This window comes from Platalea leucorodia (genome assembly GCF_965183815.1).
Source record: "Platalea leucorodia genome assembly, chromosome: 8".
Classification (NCBI taxonomy): Eukaryota; Metazoa; Chordata; class Aves; order Pelecaniformes; family Threskiornithidae; genus Platalea; species Platalea leucorodia.
In genome coordinates, this window is record NC_138830.1 from 8711113 (window position 1) to 8732504 (window position 21392).

At 46.4% G+C, this 21392-nt stretch overlaps 1 protein-coding gene across 3 annotated transcripts; it reads left to right on the plus strand.

The window, feature by feature from the left end:
• Positions 1-683: 683 nt before the first annotated feature.
• On the plus strand, positions 684-19893 carry CCNL1 (cyclin L1). Of its 3 annotated transcripts, XR_014229080.1 has the most exons (13): positions 684-1696; positions 1922-1996; positions 2246-2355; positions 8676-8796; positions 9235-9299; positions 10653-10752; positions 10890-10994; positions 11271-11412; positions 13105-13216; positions 13363-13461; positions 14508-14806; positions 15377-16487; positions 16946-19890. XR_014229080.1 is itself a non-coding variant. In XM_082320634.1 (12 exons), the coding sequence occupies exons 1-12, from the start codon at positions 1415-1417 to the stop codon at positions 15379-15381; spliced, it is 1515 nt and encodes a 504-aa protein (XP_082176760.1). In that variant the 5' UTR covers positions 684-1414; the 3' UTR covers positions 15382-19893. The 3 variants fall into 3 exon arrangements, 2 of the variants coding, with proteins under 2 accessions (XP_082176760.1, XP_082176759.1); XM_082320634.1 differs by having other exon boundaries at positions 15377-19893; XM_082320633.1 differs by lacking the exons at positions 15377-16487; positions 16946-19890 and having other exon boundaries at positions 685-1696; positions 14508-15293.
• The last annotated feature ends 1499 nt before the right edge of the window (positions 19894-21392 follow it).

Sequence of the window (21392 nt, forward strand, 5' to 3'; positions counted from 1 at the left end):
GTGGGCAGCGCCGGTGCCGAGCGCCGCGGCCTCCTCGCCGTTCTCCTCAGCGGGGGACGGGCCCGGCACCGAGTGTCCCGGCCCGCAGAGGGACCGGTTCCAGCCTCTCCCTCAGGGACAGCCGAGCGGCCCCCGCCAGAGCAGCAGGCCAGCGGCCTTTCTTCCAAATAAATGGGGAGTTGGGCAGCGTGGTTGACCACTGTGAAATCCTTCAGCTGTATTTATGCAGTTTGGAGGATTGTAACCAAACAATCCGTGTTTTGTCGGAATAATCTTTTTCAAGCGGCGCATAAGAATGCAATGGAAACATTTATTAAAGTAACAACATCCTAGCCCACTGAAACAGGCCTGTTTCCAGCTCTCAGGCACTCTCTTACTGGAAATAAACGCATCTGTGGTGCGCCTGTCATCAGAAATCAGCAGAGCCACCATACAGCCTTACGTGATGCAATTGAGAAGTCATCGCTTGTAAAAAAAATAACAAATTTCCAGCAAGTAAAACTCAAGAGCATGGAATCGGCCTCTGGAATTGGCTCCACCGGCTGCTGCCGCGGGTGACGGGTCCGGGGGGCCGAGGATCCGCGCGTCCTGGGGTATGGCGGGGCGAACGTGGGGCCGTCCCCCCAACGCTTAATGTGCGTTTACGTACAGTGGCTTAAACTGCAGTAGCTGCTTTTTTTTTTTTTTCCTCACTAATAAATGAAGTGGAAGGTAACTTGTTGCTGGAGTACGCTTCCAGCCTGGAAATGCGCGGCCCGTCTCCTGTCAGTATTGCACCACCGCCGTCCTGTTTTATCTCCTTGCTCAATTTTATGGATTTTTTCCCCCGTGTGACACACTGCAAGCCCCAAAAGCCCCACAGCAGCTCCGGGCTGAGCTTCCACCCAGGGCACGAACCAGTTAACCTACACGGCCTTTAAAACGCAGTTTAACCAGCGGAACCCCCTTTCCATCTGCGCAGTTCGTTATTTTTCACTGTTTAAAACTTTTTGCAGTGGAAAATGCTGTTTTTTAAAAAAAAAAAAACCTCCACAGCGCAGCGAGAGCCGGGGGGGCCGCTTCCTCCCCACGGGCCCACGCGTGTCCTCGTTTCCTTCCTCGCTCGCCGCGGGGCCCTGCAGGCGGGGGAGAGTCCACCGACGCCCGGGCGAGCTCCTCCTGCCGAGGGCCCCGGCGACGAGGACGGCGCGGGTTCGGCCTCCGCATCGCTCGCGTTGTAACGGAGCGGGGCAGCGTTACCGGTCGCCGGTCGCCGGCGGGGCAGCGGCGATCGTTGGCGGCCCGGGCGGGGCGGGGCCGGCGGACTTTTTTTTCCCGGCGTGCCGCGCGCAGGCGCCGCGGTGTGCTGCGTCACAGCGCCGGGCCGCGCTAGTCTGTGCGTGGCCGGCTCCGGGTGCGGACGCGCTCCGCCGTCATGGCCTCCGCCGCCGCCACACACCCGGCCCCCCCGGCCGCCGCCACCGCCGCCGCCCCCGCCGTTGCCGCCCCGCCGGCTCCCGCCGCCCCGGGCATCCTCATCGGGGATCGGCTCTACTCGGAGGTGTCGCTCACCATCGACCACTCGCTGATCCCCGAGGAGCGGCTCTCGCCCACTCCCTCCATGCAGGACGGCCTGGACCTGCAGTGCGAGACCGACCTGCGCATCCTGGGCTGCGAGCTCATCCAGGCGGCCGGCATCCTCCTCCGCCTGCCGCAGGTGGGTGCGCGCCCCGGCGCCTTCCCGGGGCGGCCGGGCCGGGGCGGGGCGGGGGAGAGGGCGGGCGGGCGCCGCCATTGTGGCGCGGCGGGAAGGGCGTGTGAGGCGGCCGCGCGGGGGGGCGGCGGCGCCAGCTGGTGCCTGACACAAAATGGCGGCGGCGGCGGCTGGGCCCGGTGACTGACTCCCGCTCCCTCTTCCTCCTCCCTCCCTCTACGTTCAAAGGTGGCGATGGCGACGGGGCAAGTGCTGTTTCATCGGTTCTTCTATTCGAAGTCTTTCGTCAAGCACAGCTTCGAGGTGAGCGCGGCACGGCCTGGCGGGGAAGCGGGGGAGGCGGGAGGGGGAGAAGAAGGGGGGAGAAGGAGGGAGGAAGAGGAGGAGGAGCGCGCTAGGCGCTGTTCTGGGCGAGCAGTGATTTTGGCCAGCCACACGCCAAACAGGCTGCTCTCTTCGAGCCTTTAGGCCACGGTTTTTTTTCAGTGGTGTAATTCTAGTCTTAATCGGGATTAAAAATCATTTTCTTACGGAAATGGGGCTTCCTTTCAGATTGTTGCTATGGCCTGCATCAATCTCGCATCCAAGATCGAAGAGGCGCCTCGTCGTATAAGGGACGTGATCAATGTGTTTCATCATTTGCGTCAGTTAAGAGCAAAAAGGTAAGATTAGCTTCGTTACGAACATAAGCATCTGTTGTCACTAATGTACACTCCAGTTTTCAATTCACAGTATTTTTCCAGGCTAAGTTCAACGACCTAAAATTGAGAAGGGAGTGCTCATTGGCTGCTGTGTAGGCAGTGCAGTTCAATGCTGACTTCTTCTGCCGTTACTTTTGATTATTTGGTAGACCAGTTTTCATTATTCATATAGCTACAAGTCACGAGTATTGGTTCTAGTTTTTTGGTCCATGGTTGTAGTTTTAGGTCCGTTGCTAATTGATTTTTGATGTCTTGTAGTTGTTGAAAGGTAGTCTTAGGCATGAGTAGCCAAGTAGTGGGTTGCTGTGTATTGTCCGGACTTTTAACCATGTTCAGTAGTCTTAATGCTTTCCTCTTGTGAGTATGTAGCTGTCCAAATGTGGTTATGGTGCCAATCGAGTATCAGTTAACTAAAGGTGAAAGCTGAACTTTTCCCAGTGACGATAGTATTGCCTTTTAGAAAAACGATTTTAGAAAGTATCTGAAAAAAAGTGTGGTTTGGCCTACAGTGTTTGCAGCGTTAATGACACCACTTCAACAAGGAATGAGTAATTGAGCCTTGGAAGCTGAAGGCATCTTTAATTGCAAAAAGTGAGACTTGTGTTCTTCACGGTACCGTGTGCTTGTGTCGGTGAAGTTGGAGTGTAAGCTGACCTGATTTGTGTGCAGATCTGGATAATTGTCTGCTCGAGTTCTCAGCTGTTCTCAGTTGTGAGTGCCTAATGCTGCTTTTTTGTGTGTAAAGCGATACGTGTTTTCATGTGTAAAGCAAATAGACTTGATTGGAAGGAACAAGGAATGGTTGAAGGGAAGGAGTTTTCAAAGTTGCTATTAAATGCAAAATTTCTTTAAATTTGTCATGCAGCAGTACTGTAGTCTGTGAGATTGGAGATGTCAGCTGTGATGAAGTAGCTTTACTTTTAGTGGCCAATTGCTTAAAGTGTAAGGTAATCCATAGTTACAAAAAGATTTTTTTTTTTTTTCAGCTAGATTCTTAAATTCACACTTTCATTTCTCTGCTCGGTATCACCAGGTTACAGCAGGAATCAAAACTTTAGTGTTGTGTAACCTTTTTTGAGGAGTAGAAATCCCTTAGGGAAACCAGCTGTTTCTTGGTGTATTTATCCTGGTTATGCTTCTGTTGCATCTAAAACTTTTGCTTTTACTGCCTTGTGTTTGTCTTTTCCTAGTTAGTTTTAGATAAAAGAAGAATGATTTGGTGTTATACTTTGGAACTTAGTTTTGTTCTTTTTTTTTTTTTTTTTTAAAGTTGTTATTCCTGATGGCCCTGACAGGGTTTTGTGAAGTTACGCTGAATGTGAACTTGGTGGTATTGTTCCTTACCACAGTTATGATAAGGGAGTCTGATTACTGGAGTTCTTGAAGCTGGTTCAGTGATTCTTGGTGTTTTGGCTTTGATCCAGACAGTGAAGGTTAATTAATCGTATGCAATGCTTCTGTTTGCAATGAGAATATAAATTAGCTGTTTCTTTGTGCTGTGCAAAGGATCAGAGAAACTGAACTTAACCTGTGAACTTAAATCTTTCCAGCTAGCCTGTTCCAAATCAGAATGTCACTTGTGCATGTTACATGGTGTCTAAAATGCATCATGTCGAGAAATCGTGCACTTCTACCCATTATTTTCTGGAGAAATGGGTATTGTTGCTCTGAGATTCTGAGTGAATCTGCATGAAATTAATCTTTAAAATGCTGAAGTCTGACATTCAGGCTTGGCTTTTTTTTTTTTTCTTTTTTTTTTAACAAGCAGGATGTAAACGTTTTTCTGTACTTTTTACAAGATTACAATTACATAATCTGTACACGTTATTAACTTCGACTCTTTTTTCCCTTGCAACCGACTATACAGCGACCAGCTACATTTACCAAAGCCTGGGTGATGTGGAGTGGTACATAAAGATGAAGCTGTCGTCATGGCAACAGTGAGTGAAGTATCGAAAATCCCCAAGGAGAAGCCAGTGCTCTGAGAATAGGTCACTGGAATCGGGGGACTAACAGGTTGGCCGCTGGTGAACCATTTGGAAGAACTCCTGTATCTTGTTATAAGCTTTTTTCTTTGCTGTCCAGGTTTTTAGAATACTAGCTTAATCTTTTTTTTTTTTTTTTTTTTTACCTGAAGCTAACACTTAGGCCGTAGCTAGTTTCTTACACACAACCCAGAACTGAAACAATCAGTTAGGTTGCTGTACTTTCTTTTCACCTCTAGTCTAGTATTTCTGTTAACTGAAGCTCTTAACCTGCACATGAAGTTTGAGTAGTTTGAGTAGGCTTGCTTGCTTTCTTAAACAGTTTTGGGTTCTTAGTTCCACTTTCTGGCTCTGTATAATTGCAGTTTGAATTCATAGTAAAACATGCCTTCACAAGGATGCAGAAGTCTTGAATTTGTAAAGCTATTTATATAAATTACTATGTAAGCAGTCCCTTATATGTACCTGTTTGTAGAACTGGGAATTGCATTAGAATTTTCTTTTTGTAAGACCTGTAGTCAACCGAGTTACTGCTAGGTGGTATTTCTAATACTGAGAAGTAAGAAAAAGCTAAAAAAGTGTTTTGGACAAGCATATTTTCTTTTGGATCTTTCACGAGCATATGTCATGTAGTACTGCATGTAAAAATGTTTGTGTGCATGGAGAAAAGCTCGTATTATGAAAACACTGCTTTTTAAAAAACTATGTGCCGAAACATCTGTGTTCTGAGCAAAGTGCAACTATTGTTTAACATGTAGAATGTAGTTCAAAGTTGATTTTTCTTTACCTTAAATGTGCCTGAAAGCTGCAGAAAGTCCTTATGAGACTGGAACCAAATGTGACTCCTGTCATTGTGTAATCTCACAAATGTTGGTTTGAGATGCTCAGTCAGCTGTTCTTTGCTTCTGTTGCAGCAAACAGGTTCATGCAGTTGTGTTGGAAGTGGCCTGTATTAATAATACACACTAGTGTTTTTCAAACTGTTCTATAAATCTACGGTGCTTGTATTTACAATGTTGGAGACAAACACAGAACTCGCTTTCTTCTTTCTTACTGACTGGCATAAGAGAGATCTGGACTTTGAAATGAGATGCTCATGTTATGCTGTACTTGTCAGAAGTACTTTTTGCATTATGGACAAAACTCCATGCAGGGTGCTTTTCTTCCAAAGTATTAAGACATTCCAAAGACATTGAATTTTAATATTGCATCAAATGAAGCTGGAGCTGTGTTGAGAACTTAGGTTTCATTTGTCAGAGGGGTTTAAAAAAAAAAGGATATTTGTTACTAATTTATTGTTACGAACACGTTACAGTGTGTGTTGATCTTTTGGGTTGTTAAGCAATCTCTAAATCCTGATGAAGTTTTGCGACTTAAGTGTGGGATTGACTTACCAGAATGGGCGCTGTGTGCTCTCTGTTCTTAAGCCCAAAGTCGTGCCTGGAGCTCTAGTGCTGATCTGTAAGAATTTGTAATACTACTTGGCTAAATAGGGCTTGAAGCTTATATTTAATATATAAGCTTATAAATTATTTTTCTCTGGCTTGTTACTTGGTCCTACAATGATTACTAATTGGACTGAGAACTCTAAGTGCAGCAAATGCAGTAGCAAAGTTCCTCTTTTTTCTTTTCTCAGAAGGAAAGCTAAGAATTTTTCCAAAGGGAAGTCTCTGAAGTTTCCAACTTCTAAATAATTATGCATACCAGCACTTCGGAGTTTATGGCAAAAGTACTAAATTGGTAAATCTTCTTTTGCCGGTAACAAGGTGCAGTAAAGTCTTCTGCAGATTTTTATTTTTGCGTAAGTGGATAAAATGCTGCATTTGTCTTTCCGTGTCTGGAAATACTGTCTGGATAAATGATGTTTTTCATGGCTTCCTTAGATCTGTAGATCTCTAGAACTTGTGTGTCATAAGTGACTAGAGTGACGTGGGACAACAGAGTGAAGCACACTCTTGAGTGTCTTAATTTTGAGTTCCCTGTTGCTTTGCTGTTGAACATGTACAACCAAAGGATGAACTTTTTGTGCTGATCCTATGGCCCTGTGGAAGGACAGTGACAACGTAAAATGCAGTAAGGCTCACGGTCTTTCCTGTTGCGCTTCTGGCTACCTTACTGTGTTTTCAAAATGCTGACTTTCTTACGTAGCTTTCAGAGAATGCAAAGACATGTGGAAGATAGTAATCCTGTGGCAGGTTGTTGGATGATCCCATGCAGTCATGTTGTCCCACTGTTGATTTTTTTTTTTTAGACTGGAAGTCATAGCTGCCCTAACGGTTTCATGCAAGATTTGTCACCTCTGATGAAGTGTTCTGCTAACAAGATAAGCTGAGCCTGGACACCTAAACTCGTTCTGAATGATGCCTTGCAGATCCTGTTAATGCCAGTGATCTCTAGATAAAATTGTGTAAAGCGATATTGGAAGAGATGTTGTTATAAACCTCAGTATAGTTGAAATCAACGGGAAGTGAATCAGTTTCACTGATTTGAAGAACTTCAGCTTGGTTCTTCTAGTCCAGCACCTTGTGTTCAGAAAGCCTTTGTAGTGTTTGAGTATTCAGATAAAATCATAGCTTCTCTACAGAAGTTGCTAACTTAAAGAAGCTTTAAAAGTTTTTCTTTTCTAGTTAATTTATGAAAAAAAAAAAAACCCACAAATGTATTCTGGGTTATATTTAGAGTAGCTGAAATCACAAACTTTATAAACTTGCCCTGATGAGTGAGAGTAAGCCTTAACCAGATAAGTTTTTTTTTTTGGTAACATGGAGAACATTGCATTTTTTAGGAGACAGGAGTAGTAAGGCTTGTACTTGAATTGTAGGTCCTTCCAGGCACCGAGAAGCTGCAGTAGTTCATTTCAAACCTCCTGGGAGCTGCTTCTCAGCCCCGTGGGAAGAGCAGGGGAGCTCCCACTTCAAGTGTGTGATTGTACAATATGATGCCTTGTATTAGTGAAATGGATGGCTTGTATCCTTTGACCAATGGTAATAAGCATCCTTCTAGGTGACTGCAGAAGTCTTAGCATAAATTGTGGATTATTGAAGTGGGGAAGCCCTTCAGCTAGCCTTGTAATTAAAATGACCCTTTCTTCCTGGGGTGGGAACCGAGGTTTTTTGAGTTTTTTCTACCCTGTGACTTATCAGGGAAGAGAAGTGTGACCCACTTGTGGAACTTGCATGGAATCAAGAAAGACAAGTTAGTAGTGAAGTACTTTGTCTGATAAAACAGAAGCTGTATTTTGAATCCGCTTGGCATTACTTTTTTTTTTTCCTTTTTGAAGGCAATTTAAAATAAATTGTCACCAGCGCTTGGGGTGTACTAGGTTTATCATGTAAACAGACTGTGGTTTATTAGAATGTAACTAGTTGCAAAACCATTCTTCTGCGTTAGAAAGCATGTGGAATATGTAAGGCATATTACAAACAGGGGAAAAAGCCGATGGGTTTTTAGAGGGAAGTGGATTAAAATACACAATGTGGAATGTTGAAAGGTCAAGTCTAAGCATGGACAAAGAAAATAGTACAAAACGGAGTATGACGCTTGTGCATAAAGCATACAGCAAGTTATTTTAGTTAAAAGAAATGCTTTGGAGGGTTCAGGTGTTGGATTTGGAAGGAATTAGGACTTGATAGTGGTAGACTTAGGAATCTTTCTTTGTGAAATGAGCTCTTGTTTTGCAAATGCAAATAGCAGAATTGACAGGACATCCACTGATAAGTGGGTGCAGTATTCAGAATTAGGCAGATCTGTCACAATTTCAGAGGTTAAATTCTTGCTTTACTAGGCTTTTTGTATATCACAGTAGCAGGGCTGTCTTGTTCTCTGAAGATCTGAATAATCTTTTCTTCCATTGCATAGGAAACTGCAATTTATAAAGCACAAGCTTGCTGCTTTAATATCGGTACAAAAACCTGTTCTAGCTTATTTCTGCTTTGAAGCCCTACCTAGCAAAGGTAGCTGTATCACACTCCTTCCCCCACCTCTGTCATGAAGTGTAAAGGTTCTTTGAGATCTTCGCTGTAAAGTTGACTTCCATTCCAGCAGCTGGACCAGCGTAGTTTACATACACAAAAGAGTATTTTTTTTTTTTATCTTGGCCATCTAATCTGTAGCTAGTGAAAAGCAGAAACTAAACTAGTTTATCTAAACTTGGACAGCACAAGATTAATGCTTAAACTTGCTTGCAGGAGTTGAAAACCGGTTTCTGTTGCCATTAGTTGGTTGGAAGGGAAAACAGAGATGCCGCTATTTTTGGATATGCAAAACAGTTTTGATTTTATTTCTTGCAAACTATAGGACTCCAAGCCCCCTGATACTTGATCAGAACTACATAAACACCAAAAATCAAGTAATCAAAGCAGAAAGGAGGGTACTGAAGGAGTTGGGATTTTGTGTTCATGTCAAGCATCCGCATAAGGTGAGTTATCAACAATAATATAATTGTAAATATTATTCCACCTTGATGGCATCATTGCGAGCTGTGGGACGAGAAACGCAGGTGTAAAAATGACCTGATTTCTTCTCTTTATTCCTTAGTAGTTATCATAAATGCTTTTGCCAGAGTGCTTGGGCAAATAATTTGTCATATTGACTTTGGTAGAAATTGCTTCCTTGGGAAATGTTAAAGGTGACTGGTTTTGAAAATCACAGGAAAGTAGTAAAATAAAGAATTGTCTGAACATGATTGGATGACGTGAGCTTACAGTGCATGGTTAGAAAAGGAGGAGTAGACAGTTGCTTTGGAATACTGTTTGGCTATACATAGTTAATTCCTTACTCTTGCTTTATATGCTAAAACTGAGTCCTTTTTTTTTTTTTTTTTTTTTTTTTTCCTCCCCTTCCCCTTATTCCTCAGATCATCGTTATGTATTTACAAGTCTTAGAATGTGAACGTAATCAAACCCTGGTACAGACAGCCTGGTAAGTTGTTATTTTCCATTCTTTTCCTAGCCAGGAAAATAGTAGCAGAAATAACAAGCCTGACGATCCATATGCAAAGCAATGAGATGTAAGTTATTACACAAATACATACTTATTTTAAAATATTTTAGTGCTTGTTTCTGCTTACTATTTTCATGGCTTGATTCCAGTATAGTAATGGAGAACTCAATTTAACTTTGTTCTTTTTTCTACTCTTTAATTAAAGGGTAGTCCATGATGGTAAGTCATAGAGCTCTGCCCTCTGCACCTCAGCCCATGACCTGGGGATGGCCTGTTTGGCTGCCCTTCTCTCCAGCCAACCCAGTGCAAGCTCTCATCCGAGATTCACTGAAGTGGTCCATATCCATCGGGCAGCATCTTCTAGTTCTGTCTGGGTGTCGAAAGGATTTGTATATTTGCTTTTAGAAGTAACTGTTAAAAATGTTTCTAAATGTATTTGTTGCCTAGCTACTGTATACTGTAGTGTATTTAAAAGACACATGGGGTAGACTTTCTGCCAACATTTATTTAGTTGATTTAGTGTTTGGCTAAACTTAAGGTTTAAAAAAAAAAAAAAAAAGAAAATTACAGTGCATGCAGCATGCCGTACTTAGAAGCCATATTGGGCATGGTTTTCTGTAGAGTCAATACTTACTGACTGCTGTTCGTTTCTTTCCTGTAGCTCAGTAACTTAGAAATCGATGGAGGTCTCTGCTGTTTAAATGTATCTCTTGGCATGTATTGCTTGGCAGTGCCACCCTGGTGGAAGAACAGTAGCTTAGTGAACCAGGAGACCCCTTACTAACTTACAGGTCTTTTTCCAACACTCAGTGAGCAGATTGGATGCTTCTGTCTCTGGATGAAGTTAATGTGACTCAAGGCACACGTAGGATTTAAATGCAATGTTTTATGAACTTTATAGGTTGCATCTAGCCTCTGGAAAATGGTAGGTTAAAACTATACCGTGCTTTCACGCTTGCGTTTGAGTTTTAAGCATATTGATTTTTAAATACAAGAACATTGGTGTTTAAAGCAAACAGCTGGACAGATAAAAAGTACTTGTTAGACTGTTAACTCAATGGACACTTCATGGTATGATTTAACATACCTACCTAGGAAGTAGCCATTACATCCTACTACTTGCATTGGGGTTTCAAAACAATGGCAACGGTGCAAATTTTATTGCAGAAGTAACAAATGTAAACATCAAATACAGTAATTGGAAAGAAACCAAGTGTTTAATGTAATAACAGAAAAAATAATAAAGTCAATTGAGTCTCCAGTATCGTTATCCTCTAAATAAAAAGATGTAAACCTGAGATCCAATCTTTCATAAATTTGTTTTTTTTTTAGGAATTATATGAATGACAGCCTTCGAACAAATGTGTTCGTTCGCTTTCAGCCAGAGACTATAGCATGTGCTTGCATTTATCTCGCTGCTAGAGCTCTGCAGGTGAGTATTCGTTTGTCTTTAGTTAGCATTGCCTTTTATTGCCAGTAATTTGGTTTCAAGAAAATTAATGAAAATATTTAAAACAAAAGTCTGGTCTGTAATCTCTATTATTAAGCTCCCAATTGTTTTATTTTCAGATTCCACTACCTACCCGTCCTCACTGGTTCTTGCTCTTTGGCACCACGGAAGAGGAGATTCAGGAGATATGCTTAACAACTCTTAAGCTCTATACCAGAAAGAAGGTAACTTTGAGATGTTTGTTTTTCTTATTCAGTGTTCAGTGCAGCTTGAGCTGTCTCATGATTGTCTTAAGTGTGTTCGGGAACACCTGCGTGCAAATCTGCTAATTGGAAAGACTCTGCTGTGTGGCTGCTTCTCTAAGGGGAGCGTGAGAACAAATTATGGAAGTTAGTCACATTACTGGATAGGTGATTAGAAGATAATTGAGTATTTTTCAGAAATGAGATAAAATACGAATTGCATTAGTTCAGCTTCTTACCACACTGTTACTTTAACAGCCCAATTACGAATTCCTGGATAAAGAAGTAGAAAAGAGGAAAATGGCACTACAGGAAGCTAAACTGAAGGCAAAAGGTTTAAATCCGGATGGAACTCCAGCACTCTCAACACTGGGTGGCTTTTCTCCTGCGTCCAAACCATGTAAGTTTGTTTTCTGAACAGAAATTTGCATTAACACTATTTGATAAGTCTTCTAAATCCATGTCCCAAGGTGTTAAAAAAAATGTAGGTTTGCTTCTTGAGCTGTTCACAATTTGGGCTTTCTCACAGAACTAAGAAAAGACAAATCTTTCTTTTTTTAAAACACAAATTTTAAAACCAGTTTTAATACCTTGAAATAGCAGATTAGAGGGAAACAGGATGCCTTATTCCATACTTCCACAGATGGGAGAGTGATATATTAATAATATGCACCCTTGAGATAATTGCGTTACGAAAATGTCTAGACCCAGGAGTTTGCTGTATATTGCTGTGTTGTAAAGAGAGACTCTCTGGATGTAATCTGTTGCGGGAGGGTGTTGCAACAGCTTTCATGGTTCCTTTTGCAGCAGGTATCTGAAAATTGCTTTCTCTGCTTTTCTTTAATGTACTTGTCAACTGTTCAAGTGCAGTGAAGGAAGACAGCTTGTGGTCAGGAAATGGAGAAGGGAAGGTCCCAGTGCTGTCTTGGTATCAGAGTGAATAAATTGTTGTAATGTGTGTCTTGAACCAGCCAATAAATCTGTCTGAACTCTAATGAGACACAGAACAGACAGTTTTGTCTTGGTGCTTTTACCTCTTAATGCTGCTATTGATCTGTAAACTACCAGCAAAACGTAAAGGCTATGATGAGCGTTGGTCCAGTGATGGTGGCTAAAGTAGAAGGCACAGACCTTTGCTTGTTACATGGCCTCTTCAGGAACTTCAGAGCGTATTCTGAGAAAGCAATATTTGTAACTGTTATTTCTCCTTAAGAACAATACATCTGAGTTTCCAGAGGTCTTTTGAGCTGGCAAGTGTAAATTTCTCACTAAACAATGAAAGCTTTTTCTTACTTCTGTGAAGTGGGACCCTAGGTTAGAAGAGCTTGAGTGAAAGCAGGACCTCTGGTGGGGTTTTGGAAGACTTCTTGCTAGCTGACAAACTGAGGGAAAGCTGCTGACAGAATTCTGCCTTTCTCTATTTTTTCCGTTAAACCTCTGGACCCTGTTGAGTTAGGAAGCTGTGGTGTAAGTTATAATGCAGCACCTCTGCCTTACTGTCAGCAGGCCAGATACAAACGCATCGTTGTTGTGTAGTAGCCCTCCTGTGAAAAAGTGAGTCCGTCTCTGGCTGTATCAACTGGCTGTAGAGACAGATTGACTTCTAAACTAAATGAGTTTTTGTTATTCATTATATTTGTACCACTAATATAAAAATGAAATCTGTAATTTTGCTGTTCAGTCTTAATTCTTTCTATAGTGTTGGAAATTAACTGTCAAGGTAATAATTTATGTATTTGTGGGCCATAAGGGCAGCTTGTATTATGTACCACTTGGGCCCTGGTGGATGAAATCTCAGATGAGCCTGGCTGCTTGGCTTGAAGGTCACAGTGTTCTCCCCCCTGCCGACACTTGGCTTTAAACTGCTGCGCGTCTCCCCGCGGGCATCTCACCCCAGTGTTCTCTTCTAGGACTGCACTATAAATGGAAAGATGGACTGAAATAGTAGCTATTGAGTTCATACTTACATTTTGTGCAAATACTGGTAAAGGTGTATAAAGGATACAGTATGTTTATTACAGAGTCTATGACTATGTTTATTACAAAGTCTGTGAATAAAATACCTAATTTTGAATTTAAATTTTATTTTTAGCTTCCCCGAGAGAAGTAAAAACTGAAGAGAAGACTCCAGTATCTCTGAATACCAAAACCATTAAAAAAGAGCCAGAAGAGAGGCAGCAAGCTTCGAAGAGCCCTTACAATGGGTAGGTAAAAATCTCTTCCTGATGAAGACTGACTTCTGTAAAAACGGTTTCTTCAACTGAAGTACAGCGAACTACTTTGAGCTACGTCATGGAAGTAACAAGTACCTCAAAAGTGTAACCCTATTTTTTTTTTTCCCCGCTCCAAGCATGAGAAAAGAAAGCAAGAGAAGTAGAAGCAGCAGAAGTGCTAGTCGATCGAGGTCAAGAACAAAGTCAAGGTCTCGATCTCACACTCCTAGGCGGCAGTAAGTAGTGGATCTTTCGTTGGGGGGGGGTTGCAGGGAGGGGCAGGGCTTTTGGGGGGGGGGTGTCTTTTTTGTCATAATTAGCGCTCTGGGATATTTCAGAAGGGCTTTTCCCTTCTAAGAAGGAGGGCCACTCCAAGTAGCTTGTAGGTGCTTAGCACGAGCTTCTGACTGCTGGCCAGCAAAAGTGTGAGACTTGGGTCTGGCTTCAGGCTCTCAGTTCCTGACATGAAGCAGTTCTGTTGGTAACGGTGCCGTTAATAGTTCAAGCTGTAAAAGCTTTGCTGTAAAATGGAAGCTTAAGGCTATCCGGACTGCACACGTACACGATGAGTCTATGATGGAGTGAGCGTAAGGTCATCTTACCCCGTTTGACGATCTTCCCAAGGAACCCATTACAAATGAGAGCAGTCTCTCAGAGCTCCATCCCCTTTCAAGTAGCGAGAAGCGCCACAGGAGCCAGTTTCACGTGGTGCAGCTTTCTTCCCAGCGCCTGGGAGAGCGTATCTTCTGTCAGCGTTGCGTGATGCGCTGTCTGGCTCTTCAGTACTCTGCCTCTCTTCTGTGACTGGGGAAGGGGGGGGCTGTGCGGGGTGATGCCGTGGTAGCTGCTGGCATTATATATATATTTAAAGAATCTTCAGACTGACATCTAAGTTGGAAACTGCCAGCTTGGATCTCAATGAAGTGTTGCCCTAAGTATTGTTGACTGTCAAATCACCGAAGGACAAAAAGGCAATAACCTATCTGCAATCTGGTGTCGAGGGGAGGATTCTTGACAAGGTCGAACGATTACGAAAGGTGCTGCATTCCGGGTTTGGGTCTGGTTTGGGCTTTCTGTTGTCCAAGGAACTGGACTCAAAAGCACGTTCTGGGACGGTCGTTATCACTCATCAGCTATCCCTGTGGGAGAAAGAGTCTTGGATTTCTTCCAGTAACTTGGAAGTTCCTAAGCATTGATTGGTTTTGTTTGTTTGTTTGTTTGTTTGTTTTTTTCCCCCTTCTGTGTGGAAGTCGTGTTTTAACTTGTATTGCTTTTCTGTAAGCTACAATAATAGGCGGAGCCTGTCTGGGACATACAGCTCGAGATCGAGAAGCAGGTCCCGCAGCCACAGCGGCAGCCCTCGCCGACACCACAACCACGGCTCGCCGCACCTGAAGACCAAGCATAGCAGGGAAGAGTTGAAGAGCGCAAATAGACACGGTCACAAAAGGAAAAAATCTCGTTCCCGTTCGCAGAGCAAATCCAGGGATCATTCTGATGCGGCCAAGAAGCACAGGCACGAGCGGGGCCACCACAGAGACAGGCGCGAGAGGTCCCGCTCCTTCGAGAGGTCTCACAAAGGCAAGCACCACGGCAGCGGCCGCTCGGGACACGGCAGGCACAGGCGCTGAGGCTCGCGCCTGCCGCAGGTTCTAGTTAAGCCTGTATATAATCCAGTCAATGGACTCGTTATGGGAGAACAAAGGAACCGATTAGGATTTGATTAATTTAAACCCAATATCTGATTTTTCTAAAATGCGTAGAAGATTTTTCTTTTGGGAAAGAAAGTGTTACCAACTTTTGCACATAATACCTTAGCAGTATCGGATTGATGGAAAACAGCGATCAGGTTAAATCGTATGTATTAGTCGTGTATTGTTTATCGATATGAGAACTGGAGAATGGATTTCTGTAAAAAAGCAAAATGTACCTTATTTTTATACAAGTCAATTGCAGACACTTATATTTAAGTATAGTTATTTGTTTAAACGATGGTGGATACTTTCTTACACTGGTTTTAGTCTGCATGTGTTAAAAGATTTTTACAAGAAATAAAATATAAAGCTTTTTTTTTTTTTACTGCCTGTTGGATGTCAAATATATTGAAACTAAACAGAATTTTCGTAAATGCCATCACTTGGACCATTGCAGATTAACGGGACGTGTGGGATATCGATCTGCTTCTGTTGCAAAGGAAAGACTCGGGAAGCTTCAGAAGTTGGTGCCGTTCGCGGGGAGGCCAGCTCCGCTCCCGACACCGCGCAGCCCTTGGGACAAGTGAGCGCAGGCCTCGGGTTCGGTGGGAGGGCGAGGGGGAGCTGGGGAGGAGCTGCGCTTCACAAGCCCCGCAGGGGCTGCTCCTGCCCGGCTTCCCCGGCCCCTGGCGAGGGGGATTTCTGCCCTGCCCCGCCGCAGCTGCTGCTGCAGAAGCCAAGGAGGGATCAAGCTTGGGGATTTTTGTTTCCCGTCTTTCGTGACTGGCGGCAGGATGCTGGTGGTAGAAGGAAGGATCCTGTTGCAAGTGCAATGCTTACGCAGCTTTTAGCTGAGCTCCCTGGGGCAAATCTGCCAGCGGCGTCCCGCTGCCTGCCGTGCTGCCGTGCTGGCTGAAGGGTCGCGCCGACGCAGCCTGGGGAGGCTCCTCGGGCTCAGAGGTGTCGGGGTTAAAAGCGCGGGTCCCCGTGCTGACTGCTCTGTGCCCGGCGGCCCCAAGGGGACCCGGTGCCGCTGTGCCGCCCAGAGCTGTCAGCCGCCACCGGGGAGCTGTGGGTGGAGTTGCAGGGAAAGGAGAGATGAAATGGGCGAGGAGGAATTCGGTTTTGTTCTTTCAGTTGCTGCCCGGGTAGTAACAAAATCTTAAGCCTGAAGGTGCTCGCTGGCAAGCTCCAGAGGCTCGCCCAGTGCCCCTTTGTAGCTAATGCAGCATAAAAAGACCTTTCCTCTCCCGAAACGCTTCTCCCAGCGTAGCTGCTCTGGCCGAGGAGACCCGGCCGGGTACCTTCATCTGCGGCACGGCAGAGGGCAAAGCCCGAGGCCAAACGAGCGGGTAAGGGACCGAAAGGCGCCTGCTGCCAGGAGCACGTGCCAGCCTGGCCGCCGATTCTGCAGACCTCAAAAGGGAAAGAAAAACAAAATGCGGTTGAGCAAAAGCTTCGCTGGAACTGGTACGTTCTTGTAAGCAGCTACCCAGCATCCCGCCAGGCCCGATCTGCATCTGTTCTCGAGAAATACAAAAAGCGCCTAAGTTTTTTCGGAAAAAAAGGTAAAAGATAAATGTCTTCCTCTGTTTCTTGGTTACCTCTGTGGGGTTTTTTAATCTGCAGTAAGTGTATTTCACATGTTTGTTGCTTTCAGGAAAAATTATTTGTTGCTATGGAAATCAAGGTGGCTTTTTTCCCTAGATACAAGTATTTAGATAGTCTGGGGCAGGGATAAAACCCCAGTTTTGAAGTAGCAGCACAATTGGCTCAAGCTCTGTTCAATGTCAGAGCTTGTGCATCGGAGTGAAACACGGAGAGGGCGCAGCCTCTCTGTGTTTATGCGTAAGCACTCATCACCCTTCCGTGCTTCCAGTGCCCCTCGCTCCAGAGCCGAAGGGAGCTTCCCTGTAAGGCTGGAACATCTGGTGATGTTGGCCGTCTAGACACCAGCTGCTGCCGATTGCTTACGCTGGGAGCTTGCAGCCAGCTAGCGGGAAGTTCAGCGTTTGTTCTTCCACAGGGGGAAAAAAAAGAGGTCTCCAGCCAGCTTTACGGATGGTAGCCTTAACCACGCAAGGTCCTTGCCAACGACAGGCCGTAAAATAAATGGGTTTGGTTACCGAAACGGAAGCAGCGGATCTTTCTCGAAGCCCAAGTGTGTCGGGTCGGTGCTGCGAGGAAGAGAAGATGTGCTGGGGGTCTGAGCGACGAGAGGCGCAAAGCGGGGAGCAAGTTGTTTCACTGGCTGGGGCCCCTCGGGCGGTGGCGTGCGGTCCTCGGAGCGGAGCAGTCTGGAAGCGGGATCGTGGTCCCGGATGGCTGTAGCCCTGTCAGTGTCCCATGACCAGGAGGACTTGTCAAGGAGAAAGCTTCCGGGCAAGCAACAGTTTAATCCTTCAATACGTGAGAGTACGGTTAGAGCTGGTGACCGGGCTGTACCCAGGAGCCAGCGGCACACGCGGCTGGGGCTGCTGAGCCGCCCCGGCCGCTGGGCACAGCCGGGAGCACCCGGGCTCTGACCGTCCTGGCTCCGGCTGAGCCACGCCGCAGTAAGGGCTTCCCCCTCGTTGCCTTATCCCGCCGCCACGCTGTGAATTCCTCCGTCTCTTTGGCTTGATTAGACTGAGCGACGTGCCGGGAGCGGATTGGCGTCAGGGCCTCGCTCTGCTGCGTCGCGCGCCAGCGCTAGGTCTGGCGCAGCAGCCATCAACAATACTGGGAAGCATCAGCCAAGCCTATTTTAAGGGAGGTGCTGCATTATTTTTACAAATAGATCTCATATGTCTCTCCTGAGACTTCAAAGTGTCCTTAGGTGTTCATTAAATCACAAAAATTAATCATTTGAAAGCGCTGTTTGATCTTTAAGCATCTGTATTGACCTCCAGGAGTCACTTGAGGCTGACTTGAGGCTACGCTGACATATCTCAGTAGTTGAGAAGTATTTAATGCTTGTTATTTTTAAATTCTTCAGCATCTTCCATGTGCCCGAGTCACTTATGGGAACCCTTCATCAGCTGAAACTTATCTCTGAAGGATGTGGTGGCTTTGGTGAGCCACTGAAGGTGACGTTCAAAGGCAGAAGCGCCCAAGGCAGCAGCGCCTCACTGCAGGTCCTGCCCAGAGCCTTCGCTAGGGACCCGGGCAGCCACGCCGGGCGCTGGAAATAGCAGGCAGATGCGATTGAGAAACGAGCCAGGGTTTCGAGCGCCCTGCACAGATTTTTTGTTTCTGACCGAGCTCGTCGTCATCTGCACGGGCTTTATTCCGCACAGCAGTATGTGACACGCTTGCACAGTGAGACCGTGTTCAGGCTTTTACCCTTCAGAGTGGAAATGTTTTTATGGTAAAAACAGGCTCTGTAATGCCCTGCTGCAATGCTATTTCCAACGGAAACCCTGCGTGCCGGGGGGAATGCAGTGGCTTTCCTGGCCCGGGCTGTACCGCAATACAGCACCCGTTTCCCTCTGCCCCATCCCTTTAGGCTTGGTTTACCGTGCCTGTTCTCTCACCAGCACGGATGGAAGTACTGGGATGCCAAAGAAGCCAGTGATGGAGCATGCAGATGAAACGCAATGAAAGATATTTCCAGTCTTTTCAGTGATGGCTGTCGGCGGGGCACAGCCGGCTGCTGCTGCCAGCAGGCAGGAAGGTTGCTCGGGCCGCACCGTCGGACCCAGATGGCCACAGGCAAATATGTGCTCAATGCCAACAGAGTGACGTCGTCCTGGCGAAGCGGCAGATGGCAGCCGGGGCGAAGCAGGACCAGGAGCTACGCACTGCCCCGAGCCACAGCCCCACGGCTTGGACGCATCCGAAAAGAATTGCTCTAACAGCAAGCGGCTGTGAAAGCCTCGAGCCACCCAGTCTGATCCACAACCCAAAGCGAAAGGAGACCATGGGAAGTCTGTCGGGAAACGAGGCAGGGTGAAAGAGGAGCTTGGCAGGTAGGGGCTGAGGGGTGGTGGAGACACCTGACAGCGTCAGTGTGCTGCAGTGGGGATGGTTTCCTGGGAAATACGGAGTATTCCTGCATCGCCTGATGCCGCAGCCGCTGTTAGAAAACGGTGATGGAAATAAGGTGCTACCACTGAACTTTGACGATCTGAGACCCCTAGAGAGACCCACAGGAACTGGTGGGAAATGTGCCAGCCAACTGGTTCTCCTCGGGTGGGGGGGTTTGGCTCGGTTGGTCTCGCCCTCAGAATTGCTTTTCCTCAGAAAAAGGATTTTGTTAAAATGCGTTGACTAATATTTCAACATAATGATGCAAATATTTCAAATGAGTAAATTCAAACTGTTGTGACTGTCCTTCACTTTCAGCTTTGTTACAGACATTGGAAGGATGTAGATGGACCAAAAGCTTTGGATGGTTTGGGAAGAAAAAAAATAGTGAACAATCTAAGAATACTCTTGATGGAAACTGGCCCAACAAGTATTCATCAGGGCTTTTGCCACCCCCAAAACCCACAGGTTAGTGGCAGCGGGTGCAGCAGCGCGTGCCTTGTGCGCTGCTGTTAATGACAGCAGCAAGGGTCCCTTTTCCGGAAAATCTTTCCCCGGTCACTGCTCCTGCCAGGAAATGTTTGTGAAATCCATCATTTCACACCGGCCCCATCTGCGAGCCTCCAAGGCCACGGCTCTCCTGTCTGTGCTCCTTGTTGCTCTTCCCCCTCCAAAGCACAAGCTTGTTGCTTGCAAGCTCTTTGGGGCAGGGACCGAAGCTGCTACAGCCGCCCCGTGCCCCGCGCTCCCCTCCCCGCAGCGGGGCCGGCGTGTGCCCGCACAGCGTTCGGCTGTTGTCGCAGCGGAGCCCCGGTGATTACACCCCGCTTAGGAAAAAACACTTCTATAAAGGAAACAGCTTTCCAGTCCCATCTCCTGCCTGGCCACAGACCAGCGGGGCATTTTGGAAAAAAAAAAAAAGAAGTTAAAATTAGAAAAGTTGGCCTGAAAAAAAAGTCTTTATATTCCAGTGGAAGGGAAAAAAATTGCAAAAATTGCCATTTTTGTCCCAGAAAAAGAGAATCCCTCTTCACAGGTTTGCTGGAGAGGACAAGGGGCTCACAAGCACCTCTGCAGACATCCTCTGGTTTGCCCCAGTCCCCCAAAGCAGCACCCCTGCCCAGCTGGGCCGCCCTGGGCTGCTGTGCACCCATCGCCTCCCGGGGCTGCTGCTGGCTGCTCCCGCTGCCGTTCTGGGTTTTATTCTGTAGGTGGAAGTATTGCAAAGCGGACACGAGCATCCCCCTGCGTGCACACACTCGTACACGCACGCACGCAGATGCGCACATGCACGCGTGGGCTCTGCTGGAGCTGGGCTGGTGCTGCTGAACGCACCGAGACGGAGCAGAAGCAAAGGAGGGGATGGGTGTCCTGCCCCAGGGGCAGGGGCGGCTGGGCCCTGCGGGTGACGTGGCCAGCAGGACCAGGGAGGTGACAGTGCCCCTGTACTCGGCACTGGTGAGGCCGCACCTCGAGTACTGGGTTCAGTTTTGGGCCCCTCACTACAAGAAGGACATGGAGGTGCTGGAGCGTGGCCAGAGAAGGGCAACGAAGCTGGTGAAGGGTCTGGAGCACAAGGCTGGTGAGGAGCGGCTGAGGGAGCTGGGGTTGTTCAGTTTGGAGAAGAGGAGGCTGAGGGGAGACCTTAGTGCTCTCTGCAACTGCCTGAAAGGAGGCTGTAGCGAGGTGGGGGTCGGTCTCTTCTCCCAAGTAACAAGCGATAGGACGAGAGGAAACGGCCTCAAGCTGCGCCAGGGGAGGTTTAGGGTGGATATTAGGAAAAACTTCTTCACCGAGAGGGTGGTCAAGCATTGGAACAGGATGCCCAGGGAAGTGGTTTGAGTCTCCATCCCCACAGGTATTTAAAGAACGGATAGATGTGGCTCTCGAGGACATGGTATAGATGGACTTGGCAGTGCTAGGTTAACAGTTGGACTCGATGATCTTAAGGGTCTTTTCCAACCTTGATGATTCTATGATTCTGTGTGGCCAGCGCAGCCCCATCAGTCAGGGTCAAGCGCTCAGTTGAGCGCCCGACTTCAAGCTGCTGGGAGCAGCGGAGCCTTGTGGTAGCCTTGGGCAGCCTTGAGGGAGGGCGTCAACCAGCAGATGTGTTATACACCCCGGTATCAACCAGGTTAAAATCAGCGTAAAAGCATCTGTGCGCAGCTCTGCAACAACTCGAGTGGACCGGCTTGGATTACCCCTGAAAGGCCAATTGCAACTGAAGCCACAGAGTCAGTAAGTTAAAATGGGGTTTATGTGCCGCATCCCAAGCTCGTTCAGGCTGCTGTACATGAGAAAACCTCCACATTAGCTAATGAACATCGACTTAATTCCACTGGTGGGCATCTCTCAGATAAATATATATTCAAGGTGGTTTGATGCTGGAGGCGATGGATTTAGGTTGCTTTGAGCCATGCTGGTTTAAAAACTGTCCCAGGTTTGCAGGAGACGAGTGACAG

Excerpts from the sequence above, each read along its gene's own strand:
- CCNL1 (XM_082320633.1), top strand. The coding sequence starts at position 1,415 with ATGGCCTCCGCCGCCGCCACACACCCGGCCCCCCCGGCCGCCGCCACC. Across the intron at positions 10,753-10,889 it reads TCGCTGCTAGAGCTCTGCAG|ATTCCACTACCTACCCGTCC; the intron begins GTGAGTATTCGT and ends TTTTATTTTCAG. Across the intron at positions 10,995-11,270 it reads AGCTCTATACCAGAAAGAAG|CCCAATTACGAATTCCTGGA; the intron begins GTAACTTTGAGA and ends TTACTTTAACAG.